This window comes from Lepus europaeus, chromosome 6 (assembly GCF_033115175.1).
Source record: "Lepus europaeus isolate LE1 chromosome 6, mLepTim1.pri, whole genome shotgun sequence".
In the NCBI taxonomy this organism is placed as follows: Eukaryota; Metazoa; Chordata; class Mammalia; order Lagomorpha; family Leporidae; genus Lepus; species Lepus europaeus.
The window spans coordinates 95,007,920-95,026,404 of record NC_084832.1 but is presented as its reverse complement, the minus strand read 5'-3'; the positions used below and the strand labels follow the sequence as shown (position 1 = coordinate 95,026,404).

Sequence of the window (18,485 nt, the reverse complement as noted above, 5' to 3'; positions counted from 1 at the left end):
GCCCAGCTAATGAAGGAACACTTCCTTTTCTAAACTTTTTAATTCTTTTGATCTGCTCTCCTTTTAAGCACCTTTCCCCAGGCAAACCATTCATTACACCTTGGAAAAAGCATAGCCTTGTAGCCTTACCTCTGGGTTTTTCCCCTTAATCTAATTCCATCGCTTCTAGTTACACTTCCTCCTCCGGTGCTAAATCACTCTTGCCTCTCCTTGTTTACACCCTCCTGACATTTGCAGGTAATAATCACATTCCCTCCCCTTAGTTCTCACTTAGTGCAGGCCTCCATGTTTAGTTCTTACTTAGTGCAGGCCTCCATGTTTAGTTCTTCGAATCCTGCCTCATAAAATGATCCTTTCAACTTCTTAGTCATGCCTGCCATTTTTCTTTGAACTGATTCCAGTTTGTCTCCATGTTTCTGGTAATGAGGTGTCTGGAATGGAACACAGCACCCTAGGTGTGGCTTCCCTAAGAAAGTGTGGTAGAAGCAGGTCCTTTGTGGGGCAGTGCCCAGGCCCAGCCTGCCCCAGGGGCCTTTTGTCACTGGTGAGGAGCTGGCATTGCTGTCCTGTACCAGTAACTCTTGGACTTCTTGCCTGCAGTGAATAGCCAGGTGCACTTCTTCCTGTTGTGTTAAAATGAAGGCAGTCACATTTGGCGTGGGCACTTACTACACACTGTTGGCGTAGAGTACTCAGTCTGCCTTTTTTACATTATTGCTATAATGCACATGCCATACATTTTACTCATTTAAGTGTATATAAAATTCAATAAATTTAATGTGTTCTCTGAGTTATACAGTCATCCCCATAATCAGTTTTCAAACATCTTTATCAACCCTCAAAGAAACTGTAACCATTAGTAGTCACCCCAGTCACCCCATCTCACCCCAGTCCTAGGCAACCACTAACCTACTTTCCAACTCTGAATTTGCTGAGTCTGGACATATCATAAGAATGGAATCATAAAATATATGGTCTTTTTTTAAGGTTGCTCTCTTTCACTTAGCATAATGTTTTAAAACACTTTACATAATATAGCTTTACATGATATCTTTTTCTTTCTTTCTTTTTTTTTTTTTTCTTTTTTTAACAGGCAAAGTTAGACAGAGAGAGAGTTATAGACAGTGAGAAACAGACAGAGAGAAAGGTCTTCCTTCTGTTGGTTCACTCCCCAAATGGCCCCCATGGCCAGCACTGCACCAATCTGAAGCCAGGAGCCGGGTGCTTCCTCCCCATCTCCTATGTGGGTGCAGGACCCAAGCACTTGGGTCATCCTCCACTGCCCTCCCGGGCCATAGCAGAGAGCTGGACTGGAAGAGGAGCAACTGGGACAGAATCTGGTGCCCCAACCGGGACTAGAACCTGGGGTGCCGGTGCTGCAGGCGGAGGATTAGCCAAGTGAGCCACAGCGCCAGCCTCAAAATGACACATTTCAAAATACATGCATGGAACAGGCAATTATAGTACAGCAAGTTAAGCCACCTCTTGGGATGCCCACATCCCATGTTGGAGGTCTTGGTTCAAACTTGGCTACTCTGCTTCTGATCCAGTAGAAGTTAATGCACGTGCAATCCAGTAAATAAAATTATGTAATATAAATGTCCCTCAAAGCTACATGTATTTTTTCAGGGGTTTATGTATTTAAAAGGCAGAGTGACAAAGAGAGAGACATCTTCTATCTGTAAGCTAAGCCTTTGCCTGCAGCAGCTCCAGCATCCCATATGGGCGCCAGTTCGTGTCCCAGCTGCTCCTTTTCCTGTCCATCTCTCTGCTATGGCCTGGGAAAGCAGTAGAAGATGGCCCAAGTCCTTGGGCTCCTGTACCCACGTGGGAGACCCTAAAGAAGCTCCTGGTTCCTGGTGGTTACAGCCATTTGGAAGCAGCAGATGGAAGACCTTTCTATGTCTATAATTCTACCTCTCAAATAAATAAATAAATAAATGTTTTAAAAAATAGTTTAGAAGTAATCTATATCATTGTCATTTTGTTTTTAAAATGTACATGTATGTAGATTAACACAAAGAATGTATGACAAAACAACAGTGATTACATCTAGGCGATAGTAATATTATAGATAATTTTTTTCTTAGTGCTTTTAAAAGGTTTTATTTATTTATTTGAGATGTAGAGTTATAGACAGTGAGAGGGAGAAACAGAAAGAAAGGTCTTCCATCTGCTAGTTCACTCCCCAAATGGCCGCAACAACCAGAGCTTGGCCGATCTGAAGCCAGGAGCTTCTTCCCAGTCTCCCATGTGGGTGCAGGGGCCCAAGGTCTTAGGCCATCTTCTGCTTTCCCGGGCCACAGCAGAGAGCTGGATTGGAAGAGGAGCAGCCGGGACTAGAACCGGTGCCCGTATAGGATGCCGGCGCCGCAGGTGGCCAGCCCCCCTAGTGCTCTTCTTTTAAAAACTTTCTATAATGTATGTATACTATTCTCTAAATCAGGCGAAAAAAAACTGAAAAACTGTTATTAAACTAAAAGATAAGGGCCAGCACTGTGGTATAGCAGATTTAGCTGCTGCCTGCAGTGCTGGCATCCTGTATGGGCGCCAGTTCAGCACGCAGCTGCTCTACTTCCAATCCAGATCCCTGCTAATGCACCTAGGAAAGCAGCAGAAGATGGCCCAAGTGCTTGGGCCCCTGCACCCACAGGGAGACCCAAAAGCAGCTCCTGGATCCTGGCTTCAGCCTGGCCCAGTCCCAGTCATTGTAGTCATTTGGGGAGTGAACCAGCTGTGAGAAGATTTCTCTCTGTGTCTCTCCTTCTCTCTCTCTCTCTCTCTGTAACTCTGACTTTCAAATAAATAAATAAATTTTTTTAAAAAAACTAAAATATGTGTTAGAGACCTCATGATTATTTATTTAATAGAAGTTAAATTAGAATTGTAAAAAATGGGGGCAGGCATTTAGCCTCATTGTTCAGACATTTACATTCCACTTCAGAGTTCCTGGTCCAGTCCCCAGGCGCTGCTTCTGACTCCAACTTCCTGCTGATGCAGACCTGGGAAGAAGCAGTGGTGATTAAAATAACTGGGTCCCTGCAGTTCACTTGGGAGACCCGGGTAGTGTCCGAAGTTCCCAGCTTGAGCCCCAGCCCCGGCACCTGGGGCGTGAACTAGCAGATGGGAGCCCTCCCTCTCCCTCTCCTCCTCAATAAATACTTTTAAGAAGGTGTTTGGAGGGAAGTACGGTTGTGATTGGTGGAGAGCAATCACAGAGCAGATACCTGGCTCAGTGTATAAGCCCAGGCCGTCTGGGGTATTCTCGGGAAGGATTGTGATGGCAGACTCCCAGCCCCTGCTGTCAGCTCTGTCGAGGAGCCTGGAGGGTTGCTGCCCTTCTCCTAGCAGCCGCACTTACAGGGCACTCGCCCGCCTGGCGTCCCCTGTTTAGGAGTCGTATTCATGTGACATGGCCACGTGAGACACACCAAGACTGGCCCTTGAGTATTCGGGTCATTTAGTCAACATTTACAGAAGGAGCAATGTTGCTGGATCTATTCCAATTCATTCATATAGGTGAAGAGATACCATGTGAATTCTGGGTTCTCTTTGCTTTTTTTTTTTTTTTTTTTTTTTAAGATTTATTTATTTGAAAGGCAGAGCTGGAGGGGGTGGAGGGGCAGGGAGAGAGGTGTTCTGTCCACTGGTTCACTCCCCAGATGGCCGAAACAGCCAGAGCTGGGCCAATCCAAAGCCAGGAGCCTCTTCTCGATCTCCCAAGTGGGTGCAGGGGCCCAAGCACTTGGGCCATCTGCTACTGCTTTTCCAGGCCACAGCAGGGAGCTGGATTGGAAGAGGAGCAGCCAGGACTCGAATCGGCACCCATATGGGATGCCAGCACCCCGGGTGGAGGCTTAGCCTACTATGCCACAGTGCCAGCCTACCTATACTCCTTTTTTTTTTTTTTTTTTTTTTTTTTTTTTTTTTGGACAGGCAGAGTGGACAGTGAGAGAGAGAGACAGAGAGAAAGGTCTTCTTTTTGCCGTTGGTTCACCCTTCAATGGCCACCGCGGCCGGCGCACTGATCTGAAACCAGGAGCCAGGTGCTTCTCCTGGTCTCCCATGCAGGTGCAGGGCCCAAGGACTTGGGCCATCCTCCACTGCACTCCCGGGCCACAGCAGAGAGCTGGCCTGGGAGAGGGAAAACCGGGACAGAATCCGGCGCCCCGACCGGGACTAGAATCTGGTGTGCCGGCGCCGCAGGCGGAGGATTAGCCTGTTGAGCCGTGGCACCAGCCTCTTAATTGTACTCGATTTTTAATTTCTTGGTAAAGCCTGGTCACCTGCTCGGCGCCGTCCTCGTCCAGCAAGAGACAGAGACCGAACACTTTGCACGGGGTTCCTTTATTGCTCGGCAAGCAGGAGATCCAGCTTCGATCTCTTCTGGGCAGGAACTTTCCTTACACCCGCGTAGCAAGGGTTTATATGCACAATACACGTCACAAATCAGGTGATAGGCTAGAAGCGCGGGGATAGGACAATCTCGTGGCAAGGCGGGAAGGAGCGAGCTAGAGCGGGAAATCTAAGGCGGGAAGGAGCGAGCAAGAGCGGGAACTCCCTGAGATGAGGAAGAACCCGGAAGCAGGGAGTCGGCGCCATCTTAGGGGCACGGTTCCTCCGGTCTGGTTCCCTACATCTCCCTCCTTTTGTTTTTGCACAAATCACATCCCCGACGGCCCTGGCTCATGAGGGCCGGGAGAATATTTACTAGGCAGAGAGTAGAGGTGCATACCCAGCGTGCTTGTGATCCGTTAGTTACGGAACTTCAAGGGCCTGGCCACAACCCCTGATGTCTCCGTTAGGGATCAGTTTTTATTCCCTTTTGCTGGGGCAGGCTGGGAATTGAACCTGCATGCATATGCATATGCTCTCCCAGGACCCCCGGAACCCCCGGGTGGACTCCTGCTGCAGTACCTTTGGTCTCGCATACCCAGTTTTCGCTCCCCGTCAGGGATGGGTGATACAGCCCAATGAATGAGAGGGGGAACAAGACAACTCGAGGAAGGTGTGTGCCTGATGGAGGCATTGTCCATATGTGAGGCGTGAGTAGGGATGGGGGGACGAGGGTTTTAATCGCTGGTATGGACCCGGTCATAAGTCATGCGAGCCAGCATGGCATATGCATCCGGATCACGGTGATGGAGAGCAGCATACGCTGCCGCGCGGAACTGATGTCTGACGCTCTCCAACTTGTTGTTGATGAAGGAGCTCACCCAGCGAAGTACACAGGGACGTCTCGTTGTTTTGTTGCAATTTGTCGTCCTGTGAGAGCGTGGTAATCTCGGTTATCTCGGGGGAGATGTCGTCCGTAGGTGATAGAGGTGTATCTTGTGGCGGCGGGGCTGTTTTTCTGACCAATCTTTCCGGTATCCAGAGAGGTTCTCTTCCAGATTCCTGTGGGAAGACACAGACCGCGCCTCGGTTCCAGCATAATACCGGATCCGGGCCGTACCACTTTCCCGTGAGGACATCTTTCCAACGGACATAGCCTCGTGAAGATGGCTCCTTTAACATGTGTCTCTCAGCGGGGGACATAGAATGATCTGTCAAATTCAAAAAGTTTATAGTAAACAGTGCAAGGGAGAGGCGCATTCGAGGGGTTTTGCCCGTGGCAATTCCCTCCTTTTGTTTTAAGAGAAAAGCCTTGAGGGTTCGATGAGCCCTTTCAATTATGGCCTGTCCCTGAGGGTTATAAGGGATTTCAGTTTTATGTTGTACCTGCATACGGGTGCAGAAATCTTGGAATGATTTACTTGTGTATGCAGGACCATTATCTGTTTTTAAAGTTTTTGGTTTGCCCCAGGCTGCCCATGCAGCAAGGCAGTGATTAATGACATGGGTGGTACGCTCACCCGTCTCCAGAGAAGCAAAAATTACTTGGGAACAGGTGTCAACTGACACATGAACATACTTTAAGGTCCCAAACTCGGATATGTGGGTGACATCCATCTGCCAGATATGTCCTGGTAGTAATCCTCGGGGATTAACCCCCACCGAAGGCACAGGGGTTAAAGTAGGGCATGCGGCACAATGGCGAACAATATCGCGAGCGGCAGCACGAGAAAGACCGAATTTGGCGGCAAGGGTTTTTGCGTTTACATGGAACTCTGAATGAAACTGGATAGCCTGCTCTTCTGGGGAAGAAAATTGGAGTATCCAAATGGGGCGTGTGGCTTGATCAGCTATAGCATTGCCTGTGGTCATGGGTCCAGGTAAGGAAGAATGAGCTCTAATATGAGTAATAAAGAAAGGAGCAGACCGATTCCAAATAGATTTTTGCAGGGTGAGGAAAACTGTCGCTACGGAGGATGAAGAATTGACTAGTCCTGCGGCCTCAAGGATAGACACAGAATTAACCACATAGCGTGAATCAGACACAATATTGACAGGTCCGGGGAAATCAGAGAAGACTTGGTTAACTATAAGAAGTTCAGTTACCTGGGGGGAGTTAGTAGCGAATTGGAATGTTTTTGGCACAGATCCTGAAACAACATATGCACCGACTCCTGTTTTAGAACCGTCGGTATACACTACTGGGGCTCCCTGTAAGGGCTTTTGGGATGTGGACTTTGGAAAAATAACTGGGTGAGACTGAACAAAGGTTAGCAAAGGATCAGAGGGTGTTCTGTTTGTAATAGTTGCGGAAGTGGAGCAGACTAAAACCGCCCAAGCATCAGTACAAGCGATTAGCACACGTACCTGTTCCATGGAATAGGGGACAACAATGGTGGATGGTTCGCGTCCAAAATGTTGGATAGCCCTCTGAATGGCTAGGAGAGTTATCTCCGCCACTGCCACGGGATAGTAACTAATAGATCTAGTAGATGACATTGAGGGATGGATCCAGAGGAGAGGCCCATCCTGCCATAGGACCGCGGTGGGCTGTTTAAGGGTGTCGAGGACCCAAAGAGTAAGGTCTCCCGCAGGGTCCCAACGTTTTAGGGCAGCTTTACTAAGGGCATCGTTGACAATTGACAGTGCTTGTTTGGCCTCAGAGGTGAAGGTTCGGGGGGAAGCAAGATCCGGGTCTCCTTTAAGTATATTAAAGAGAGGCTGCAATGCAGCATTAGGAATGTTAAGGTAGGGCCTAATCCAATTGATATCCCCTAAAAGTTTTTGTAAGTCATTTAGAGTGGAGATAGCATTGATTTTTATTTGAATTTTTTGAGGTCTAATTTGAGTAGGGGCGACTATAGCCCCAAGATAAGAAACTACAGACGACAATTGCACCTTATTAGGTGCAATATGCAGCCCTGCCCCTTCCAGCACTTGTTGGAGTGTACTGTATAAGGCCAGGAGCCTCTCTGCTGTGGGGGCTGCACACAGTAGGTCGTCCATATAATGTAGGCACCTGCAGTCGGAATATCGGTCTCTAAGAGGTTTTAGTACTTGGGCTACATAGACTTGACACATGGTGGGGCTATTAGTCATACCCTGAGGCAAGACTGTCCACTCCCAACGCTTGTCCGGTTGTTCCTGGTTCTGGGTGGGGACAGTAAAAGCAAAACGTGGGGTATCCTTTTTGTCCAATGGAATGGAAAAGAAACAATCCTTAAGATCTATTACAATAACAGGCCATTGGTTGGGAAGTGCCGAAAGCAGAGGAAGACCACGTTGCACAGGGCCCATAGGCTGCATCTGTGCGTTGACTGCCCTAAGATCATGTAAGAGTCTCCATTGACCTAATTTTTTGCGGATGGCAAAAATAGGCGTATTCCATGGAGAGGTGGATGGGATCAAATGACCAGCGTTGACCTGCTCCAAGACCAGAGTGTTGACTGCCTCCAGTTTCTCCTGAGATAGGGGCCACTGTGGAACCCAGACGGGTACGTCCGTTAGCCACGAGATGGGTAAAGGCTCCACTGGTTTAGGAGGCGAAACAGTGACCCCTAGGAAAAACCCAGGCCAACTTTACTTGGTCTTTGTTTTGGTTCAATGGGGGAAGGGTGGCCCTGGAGCTGGACACCGAGTCCCTTGCCTGGGACGTAACCCATATTTTGTAGCATAGATCGTACTGCAGGGGAAGTGGTGACCAAAGCAACATCCATTTCGGCCAGGACGTCTCTCCCCCAAAGGGAAATGGGTAGAGGTAAAATGAATGGAGAAAACTGTCCTCTATGACCCTCGCTATCCTGCCATGACAACAAGGCTGCACTGATTTTTGGGAAATGAGCAAAACCAAGTCCTTGCAAGGTTTGTTCCGCCACATTTGTAGGCCATGTACTAGGCCAGTCCTTTGTTGCTATAATGGATTTGTCGGCTCCTGTGTCTAAAAGTCCCTTAATGTCCTTGCCATTAATCTGCAACACTAAAGTGGGACGTTCATTTAAAAGCATATGTAAGCCGGTAAAATTAATGCCAGAGGACCCAAAGTTACCAGCGCCGCGAACGTGGTTTTTAGCTGGGATTAAAGAGTGAAGACTGGGCAGTAATAACATTTGTGCGATACGGTCTCCAGGATTGATTACTAAAGGTCCCTGAGGGGCCTGAACCATGATCTTTACTTTACCAGTGAAATCAGAGTCAACTACCCCGGGGATCACAGCTAGCCCTCGGAGGGCGGCGGAGGACCGACCCAACACTAATCCAACCGAATCCGGGGGCAGAGGACCGGAGCAGTCGCTCTCCACTAATTGTACCCCCATCTCCGGAGTTAAGAGGAGAGGGGAGGTGGCGCGGAGGTTCAGGCCTGCGGACCCGTGAGTGGCACGGGCTGAGGGTGCACTGGGTGTAGCGCAGACACGGGAGGTGGAACCTGAGAGTAGATTTGATTTTGGGGGCTCCTCGCTGGGTTGGGGAGCCCCCTCTGGCCGTTTTTTGGCCCCTGGGCGCTACCTGTAAGTGGGTTGCCATCGATATCGAAAGCAGAACGGCATACCTCTGCCCTATGAGGGCCCTTGCGGCAACGGCGACAAGGCTCTATGCCTGAAGGCTGTGCCGTGGAATACCCATGGCTGAGATTGGGGCAATCGCGTTTTCTGTGACCCGGTTGATGACATTGGAAGCAAAGTCCTGAAGATATGGGGGGTCGGGTCGATTTAGATTTTGGACTGTTTTCTTTGACTTTTGCCAGCATCGCAGCTAGGCCCGCATTAGTAAGTGGCCCACCGGTATCTCTGCAGTATTTTAACCAGGAGTCCAGAGATTTATGTCTATATTGTCGAAGAATGTTTTTGCACTCTTTATTAGCCTGCTCAAAAATAATTTGTTTGACCAGTGGCTGAACGTCAACCTCGGAAGGGAAAATACGCGACGCAGCCTCAAGTATGCGAGCGACAAAATCAGCGAAGGGTTCGGCCGTGCCCTGAACGATCTTGGTGAGGTGGCTAGCTGAGTCACTTGGATTGGACGCCTGCCTCCACGCACGTTGGGCACAGTTGGAAATTTGCCTGTATACTTGTCTAGGGAATTGGGTCTGGTCAGCCTGATAAGGTCCACGCCCTAAAAGCATATCAGCATTCCACGTAGGGTGGCCGTCCTCAGCATTTTTATCTGCCTGGTCATGACAGCACTCTGTATTCATAGATTGCCACAAAAGAAAGCCGCCTGGACTTAAACAGGCCCGAGCCAATTGGGTCCAGTCGCTAGGTGTTAAAATGGACTGGCCGACTGATTCAAGGAGTGACAATGTGAATGGGGCTGTGGGTCCATAGTCATGGACCGCAGCCTTAAGTTGTTTTAATACTGTCATGTCCAATGGTTCGTGCCGGGCCTCTCGCGTGCCCAAAGCCAAAACAGGGTAAGCCTGAGCGGGGGCAGCGGGAGCGCCAGTTTGCAACTGTTTCCAGGCTTGTTGATGAAACTGTCTGCCTGAAAAAGGTGGCACATTTGGGACGTTTAATGGCCATGGCGGCACGGGTGTTAGATGGGGCTGAGGCACGCCTACATGACCGCCAGTAGGAGGCGCTGCGTCTTTAATCTGATGGGCGGGCACGACATCGATAGGAGGAGCCGTAGGCACTAGAGGGCGTAAACAGGCATCTTTTAACTTTTGCCGCAGCTGCGCATACGTAGGAGGCGGGGATTTAGGATCGCCGTCCCCTTCCCCCTCAGACTCAGAGGAGGCGGAGCCACATTCGGAGCCTGAGGCCAGTGAGGAAGTCTGGCATCCCGTGTCCTTAAATTGTATGAGGTCCCGGGCGCCGTCCGAGCTCTGAGAACGAACTTCCTCGAGAGCCTCGCGAACCGCCGTAAGAGTCGGGCGGTCCGCTCCCACCGACCTCTCCTCTTGGAGGCACGCCCGCAGTAGTTCCCATAAGGGGAGAACAACGGGGTCGATATCGGGTTCCTGGGGATCGTTAACTGTGCGCCGGAGATCCTTTCCTAATTTCTCCCAAGACTCAAGAGTTATTTGGCCCTCGTGGGTGAGCCACGGCGCAAAGAAATCAACACTTCCAAGGAACCTGACAAGTGTGGTCTTAGAAACCTTAATCCCTTTGCTACGCAATAATGCTTTTAACGGATTAAGCAACATTGAATGGCTAGATGAATTTCCCATTTTCAGTTTAAAGCGGGAAGACACGTCCGCTATCTTATTTTCAGTTTAAAGCGGGGGAACAAGTCTGCTATTCTTTCAGTTTAAAGCGGGGAAACACGTCCGCTATCTTAGGGTGCGTCCACCCTCCAACCACGAGATATACCTCACTCGCGGGGCCCAGACGGTAAGACTGACCTCGCTTACCTTCTACTTACCGGGCAACGTAGAGGAAGCTCCCCGTACGGGCCACCAGCTGCTCGGCGCCGTCCTCGTCCAGCAAGAGACAGAGACCGAACACTTTGCACGGGGTTCCTTTATTGCTCGGCAAGCAGGAGATCCAGCTTCGATCTCTTCTGGGCAGGAACTTTCCTTACACCCGCGTAGCAAGGGTTTATATGCACAATACACGTCACAAATCAGGTGATAGGCTAGAAGCGCGGGGATAGGACAATCTCGTGGCAAGGCGGGAAGGAGCGAGCTAGAGCGGGAAATCTAAGGCGGGAAGGAGCGAGCAAGAGCGGGAACTCCCTGAGATGAGGAAGAACCCGGAAGCAGGGAGTCGGCGCCATCTTAGGGGCACGGTTCCTCCGGTCTGGTTCCCTACAGTCACCCTCCTGTATTTTCAGTCTTACTCATCCAGTTTCTCCAGCTACAACTGTCTGAAATTGTCACTTGTACTCTCTTACTTGACCCCTCTTCCTGTCAGTGCTTTCTTTGAAAGGTCTCTCATCCACGTGTCCCTCCCTACCACCCTGGCCCTCCGTGGGTTCAGCCCCTTGATTCTCACCTGGGCTTGGAACGGTGGCCTCCCTGGATGTGTCCTTCCTGCCACCCAGTCTAACATGTTTTTCTTACCTTCCAAGTAAATGAAGATCATGTCACTGTACTGTTTGAAAACTCTTGGACCTCGTTGTGGTGCTTTGGGTTTGGTCTTGGTGTTTGTAGCCCAATGGCATCTGAATGCCCTGGTGATACACACAGGGACGGGCCCTGGCCTGTCTCTCCAGCCAGTCTCCTTACTTCGGGCTTCAGCCACACTGAGTGCCTCAGACTCCGCCACGACCTGTGCCAGGCCCTTCCCTAGCTCCCTGCATCTGCTTGTGTTTCATCTGCTCCAAGGCCTCTTCTGACTGTGGTCTCCAGGTCAGATCGTCTTGATCTCGCGAGACCCTGACCCCAGGTGCTCCTAGTAACACCTTCTCAGACCCCTACCCGGGAGGGAAGAGGCATTCTTGGGCCCTCCCCCCAGCACGTGTTCATACCCCGGTTGTGGCCCTTACGCAGCTGGGCCACAGCGCGCCTGCTGCTGCACACGAGGACAGCGCCTCCATTGGCCTGAAGGACCAAATGCATTCGTCTCTCAGTACCTAGCACATAACAGGCACTCCGTAAATGCTGGTGAAAATGCTGGAAGGAACACCCAAGGGCTTGGGGAAAACAAGAAGTCAGATAATTACACCTGACTCCTGAACAGTCTGTCCTGGGTTTCCTGCAAGAGCCTCGGGAGCCCAATCAGCAAGCCTCGGGGAGGCTCCTGCCCAAATGCAGGTGGCTCGCATCGGATGGACACGTCCTCTCCCTCTCTCCCTCTCCGATGTAAGTGCCCCTGGGCAGGAAGCACTGGGCACCTTCAAGCCCCGCTCCCGCTTGGGGGAGATGTGCAGAGCATTCCCTGGAGAACGAGGGGCCGGGGCGGCTGGTGGGGACCTGCAGATTCGCTGTTTGGGGCCTTGGACTTGTCCCTAACTTCTTTGGGCCTTATTTTCACGGATGGACATTTGATATTTATTTTTACGCTTCAAAAATGTTCTGTTTATCTGAAGGACAGAGAGAAGGCGACAGGGAGAGACAGAAATGGAGAAATAGCTCCCATCTGCTGGTTCACTCCCCAAATGCTTGCAATGGTGGCTCTGGTGCCAAAGCCAGGGGCTGACAACTCAATCCAATAAGTCTCCCCCACGGGAGGCAGGAACCCAGGCATCTAAGCCGTTACCACTGCCTCCCAGGGTCAGCATCAGCAGGAAGCTGGAGTCCGGAGCTGCAACAGAGAATGGAACCCAGGCGCTCTGATACAGGACGCAGGTGTTTTCAGCGTTGATCCTTTCCTTATTGTTCCTTTCACGGCCGGGAGACGGCCTCTTTCTGTCGGCTCTCTATTGGTACGCAGTTCTTAGCCCGGTGCAGACAGGAAGGTTGTATCTGAACCGTGCTTCTCCTTTCCCTTTCAGCTGCAGAGCGAGTTGCAGAGGGGTGAGCAGGACAATGCAGAACTGCAGGAGTTTGCCAATGCTATTCTTCAGCAGATTGCGGATCACTGCCCCGACATCCTGGAGCAGGTGGTGAACGCGCTGGAGGAGTCGTCCTGACCCTGCCCCAGGGCAGTGGCTGCCCGGGAGCCAGGAAAGGAGAGCCACAGGGGCGCCGGCATCTGGAAACTTCTTGGCACCAAACACGACAAGCTGCATCCTGTCTTGCAGAAGTGCGCTTCCAGCACCATTTCTCCAGCTGTCACCTCACTCTGCCATTCTGCTGCGGATGTTGTCTCTACACTAACCTTCGTGCTGTCCGAGGTGGGTCCACGTCCAGGTCTCTGTGAAGAACTGCCGTGCGGTCATCAGGAGCGGAGGCCCGCGGAAGCTGGCGGCGGGGAGAAAGCCCTCTTCCCTTCTTCCCTTTGGCACGAGACTGAGCCCGGACTCCGCTTGGAGCTCAGTGTGCGGAGAGAACGCCTCCCAGGGACCCAGAGAGCTGAGCGGTTCTAACGCTGCAGATAGGTGCTTTCTGCTAAAAGGGTTTTAGAACCATGTCAGAAAGAACAGAAAAAGAGAGGACAGGGACCAGGAGGGAGCCAACTCCACAACACCTCTGTTCTCTCGGCTCGCGCCGTGGGTTCTGAAGGCTCCGCCTGCCCTGGCCCTCTGATTTCGGAGCCCTCACCCCAGCCCCGCCTGTCTCTCTCAGCCTTCCTTGCGCTAATCGTCCACCAGTTACGAAGAGGGGACGTGAAGCGTTCTTCCCTAGTCTCTCTTGTTTAAGACTTCTGCCCTCATCCTAAGCGGTTGTTAGATGAAGGTCCCTCCCTAAAGAAGGAGAGAGGTTTTACTGGCGCCGCCCCTGCTGCTGTACAGGAGGACAGTGCTGGGGCCAGGCTGCTTTCCCGGCCTCTCCCCGAGTTCTGTCTGCCCGCCCACCACCCATGTCCCGAGCTCTGGCAGCCCCATGGTTACAAAAGCATGCGACCCCCTGCCACCCTCCTAGCTCCACTCCCAGCTGTGCTCTCGGAGCCACAGCTTCGTGTTGGCAGCACAGGCGGGTTTGTCTTACCCCACACGCATTCCCTTCTCTGGGTTTGAATTCAGAGAATATCTGTGCAGTGCCTGCCCTGCGCGGCTCCCTGCGGTGGGCACTCATCCTGGGAAGGAGCGGGAGGAAGGAGCAGACCCTGTGAGACACACCTTTGTGGCAGAGCAGAAAAGGCTCCTGGGAAAGTCTTTGACAAGTGCGCGTTTCTCCGTTCTCACTATAATGGGAGCGGGAGCGACAGGGTTAGGGGCTGAGTCACCTGTTTGCCTGCAGGAGCCCACCTGGTGGTTGGGATTTTTGCTGTTTGGTGTAGTTGCCCTTAAAGGGGCCCCATTCAGGGCCCAGCGAACGTCCATTCTTGACACATCAGCGCGCATCGCGTGGAATTTGGCCAGCCCCACACCACAGGTCAGAAGGTTGGCCCCAAAGTCGGCAATCTGGTTGAAGGTGTTAGCGTTTTGAAGGGCATTTTCCCCAAGGCAGTCATAAACAACCAGGCACCGGAAGAGAGCCCACTTAACCTGAATCTAGCCTTTTGACCACCGCTGCCCCCAGAAACCCACCAGACACACATCTGTGATAAGAGCTGCAGGACTAAACGCTCTGTCTTGCATTTTCTCCTCTCTCCCGCCCCAGTTACTCAAATGACTTAATGCTGCCTGTAAAGTCGTCACAGCCAGAGCCCAGGGTCTTCCCGCCAGCTCCCCTTGACTGTGCCGTTAACTTATCTGCTCAGACCCCCAGCTCCCCTCAGTGCCTGCTGTTAAGGCGTCCCTCTGCCAGGGAGAAGCTGTGGAGTGCCCCTTATCACAGGTTAAATGGACTCTGCTCTCAGACCTCTTACTCAGATGCGTCCTGAGAGTCAGGCTGGCCGGGGGGGGACGCAGGGGTCAGATGGTAAGCGGTGGTCGTTTGTGGTCCGTCACCTCCGGCTGTTCATCGCTCTGCCCGTAAGGCATGGAGAAAGCTCCCATGGTTCAGGGTATTTGAATCTCACTTCCTCTGCTGCAAAGTGAAGGACGGAGGCATGACAGCAGCCTTCCCAGGGCTACAGCGGAACAGGGACAGCAGGAGAAGGAAAGGCTTCGAGCAGGTCTCCCGGGATGCCACCCGCTGGGCCCTCCTCGCCCACTTGGCGTGCGACCCACTGCGTCACCTTCCTCCCTCTCGTCCTCTCAGCCTCCCCCATCACTGCCCCTTCAGAACACTGAAACGCAAGCGCTTCGTAACAAGTGCTTCTGAGAAGAAATCTGGTGGGGCAGACATCTGTGTGCTCTCTGAGTCTTAGCAAGGAGTCTCCTGGATCCTCCTCGGAGCCATCTGTATCATGTGCTGCCAAAGCGAGCACTCCTGGGAGGCGAGCCGGCGTCTCAGATGATTCCGGGAACTGTCGGCTGGAGTTTGATAGTAAAAACGGTCTGCTGTGTGTTAGGGGCCACGTTAATGCCGCTTCGAGCACCTGGAGTGCCTTGCTGTGTTCAGATTGCGTGTTGCGCCGACGTCCACTCAGTGCGGAGTGCCCACCATGCTAGGGTTTGTTCACGACCCTTTCCTTGCACTCATGGTTTCACACGGTCACGCAGCTGCTACTGAAGGTGGGCGGCCTTGAGAGCTCACTGCAGGCTGCTGTCATCTTCCCCAGACTTACCCACTCTTTAGCAGGTCTGGTTGCCCATTAGCACCTAAGGATCTGTACCCCAAATCAAGGGCCTCACGGAGGAGGCTAAAGGAGAGCGGGTGGGTGTACGGCCTGCTCATGAGCGAAGACGCACAGTGCGAGTTGCCTGTCTCCTCATATACCTCTGTCCCAGGTACTCGTTGAGTTCCTGATGAAGTATCTGCATTGACATTTGCAAGGACTTGGATACCATTTCAGATGGAAAAGACTTGAAGTGGATCTCACATGTTTAGAAAGGTGAAGGGGAAGCCCTAACTCCATCTCAGCTCTAACCTTTGTCATTGCACCTTACAACCTAAAGAAGATCTCAGCGTGTCTCTCTCTTCCTCATGCTTGGCTGCAGAAGTACTGGGAAAGAGACTGGTCCCAAGGCCGCCCTCAGTGTCAGTGGTGGCACTGCTACCTGCCATTTGGGTTTCTGTGAGGACCTCATTGGCTCACCCACTCCCCGGAGTGAGAGGAGGAAGGGAGGCCATCACAGAGCGTCTTAATCAGCTGCTCTGTCCCCTGCAGATAGTCAGGACCGGCGTGTGGGCCTGCTGCTCGCCAGTCCTGCGGATGCCAGGGCCGGGCAACCTCCTGCACTACTCCAGCACAGCCCACCGGCTGCCCCTGGGGCCCGTGAGGGAAGAGCAAAGCAAGGAATACATCACGGCATAGAATGTGACACCCACGTGACATTTCCAAAGTCCCAGGGGACCTGTGTCAGCAATCAGAAACTCATGTCTGCCTCTCCGCCTCACCTCTGCACCTGGACAGGTTCGGGCCATGAAAGTGGGGGTGAGGAGAGCAGACACAGAGCGGCCGACGCCCTCTGCAGAGCCCGCCAGGCTGGCCCCCATCACTGCCAATCCCCAGGCTCCTCAGGAAGTGACGGGAGCGGTTCAAAGACATGTTTCCAGAGTTTCCCCCGTGTGGACTAAGGGAATATGTGGGCAAGAAAAAAAATCATACAGGGAAATCCTTCTGAACAAAATGGCTGTCTTTACTCTTTTTAAGCAAAAACTGTCTCCAGCCTTCTTAGTGTCACAACTGTAACAAGTGTCTCTTGATTTTTCCAATGTGTTTGGTGAGTGCTGTGACCCTGTCGTAGGAGTTTCTCCTCCTGACTCTGTTGTGGGAGAAGCGATTTTAGAGATTGATTTGAGGGGAGCGGACTTTGTCCCATCCGCCGCCTCTTTCGTTTCTCTGCTTGTCAATATTGTCTGTGTGATCCAGAGAACTGGGGCAGTTACCTTGTGTCCATTGTTGAGATTATTAAAATATTAAAAAGTAGTTGTAGAACTGAAACAATTAAAGAGCTGTGTCTTAAAAATGCAAACCAATATCATGTTAAGAAAGGAATTCAAGCTACGGGGCAGCCGAGCCCCTCCCCTTGCTCCCAGGTGGGCTCAGGTCGCAGCTGGGCTCGTGCTGGGGCCACAGGTGCAAGGCCAGAGGAGCTGGGGGCTCGGAGACTCTTGATCGCACCTGCAGGACCTCAGAGCCTCTGGATGGAGGTTTCAAAGTTTGCATCCCAGGACCATCCTCACCCCACCTCGGCCCCAGCCCAGTGTGCCTAATATTTTGTGGTAACCTGGGCTTGACTGAAGCCCCTTGGTGCTATATCATCATCCAGTGACCCATCCAGTAGGGCCAAGCGCCGGTGCGCCTGGAGCCTGCAATCCAGGTGGGATGAATTGTACTCCGATCTCAGTTCGTTCTGGCTTCGGACCCTGCATTCTTTTTAGACCCCACGCCTCTCGGGCCCAGGCGCTCTCTGTTGGCCTCAGAGAGGCCATGGTCAGGAAAGGACAGGAAGTGAACGGCGCTGAAGCCAGAGACCCCACCCCTGAGCCGGAGCTGCACGCTCGGCCCCGCCCTTCTTTCCAGGCCACACCAGTATTGCATTCACCCTCGGATGCAGCTCAGCCTACCTGAGGGCAGCACCACGCACTCCGGCCTGCCTGGCCCCCACCAAGCGCACCAGCACATCCGGGATGGGGACCGGGACGGGGTCCGCCACCCGCACTTCCCGAGGGAAGTGTTGCACTTTAGCAGGGGAGCTGAGGGGCACCGGGTGCTGGCTCCTTGTAGCTTGAGTTCCTCTCCGCGACAGTAGCGGCCTCAGTGGCAGGCGGTGTCGTGTTGCACGTGCACCTGTGCCTTCCACTGTGCGTGTGTTCCTGCTGGAGTCGCGTTACTGATGGAGTAACAACAGTACAAAGGAATTGTGTTATATTCAACTCTGCCTTGATAATTATTGTAAACACTTTGTTCATTTTTTTCTTTTTTATTCACAAACTAAATCCATCAGGAAATTATAAAGTTATTTAAAGACTGTGTGCCGCGTGTGAGTCTGTCCCACCGTGGTCATCCAGGCGAGACGCGTCCTCACATAGGAGCTCAGAGCCAGGGCTTGCGCAGCCGCGGGTGTGCTCTGGGCTGTGGGCTGTGTCCACCGCCAATGGAGAGTGTGAATGTGGAGAGTAAGGCGCCCAGAGGCCCTGTGCTCAAAATGCTTGTTGCTGCCAGCTTCGATGCGCATCCCGGGCCTTATGCTCAGTAGGAAGCCATCTTGGGGAGTTGGCTTTTATGAGAATTCGTGCGTGGCTTAGCTGCATTGCTACTACCTCAGAAAAGCCCGCCTGCTTTCTGCAGCCCTCCCTCTCACATGTGGCCACAGGCCTCTGGCCTGTCCCACCTGTGCCCAGGCCCTGCCCCTGCCTCTTTCTTTGCCAGCCGGAGCAGCTGTTCCCAGGTCCTGCCTGCGGGAGGCGCCCATGAGCGGCTCATGGTGTCGTCAGCTGAGCAGGAAGGTGTGACTAGCAGAACGCGCAGTAGAAAGTCAGCGTCAGAGCGCGCCAGGCAGCTGTTGCCAGGGCTTTCTGTTCTTCTTGTTACCGTATTTCTCCCTCTGTGGTCTCCCAGGGCCCAGCTGCAGACAAGTGGGCGCAGAGACCACAGGTTTAATGAAACTATGTGAGGGGAACTGGGAAGAGAATTCCACCCGTTACCTCGGGTTTTTCTGTCTGAATTGCAAAG

General features: G+C 52.3%; 1 protein-coding gene across 6 annotated transcripts in view; it reads left to right on the top strand.

Annotated features, from left to right (window-relative positions):
* Positions 1-17,777, top strand: part of ERC1 (ELKS/RAB6-interacting/CAST family member 1) — a 539,472-nt gene extending 521,695 nt beyond the window's left edge. For all 6 annotated transcript variants that reach the window (XM_062194621.1, XM_062194626.1, XM_062194624.1 and 3 more), the window contains one exon: positions 12,709-17,777. In XM_062194621.1, the coding sequence (XP_062050605.1) occupies positions 12,709-12,846 (138 nt within the window). In that variant the 3' untranslated portion in view covers positions 12,847-17,777. The remainder of the gene's footprint in view (positions 1-12,708) is intronic.
* Positions 17,778-18,485: the final 708 nt, after the last annotated feature.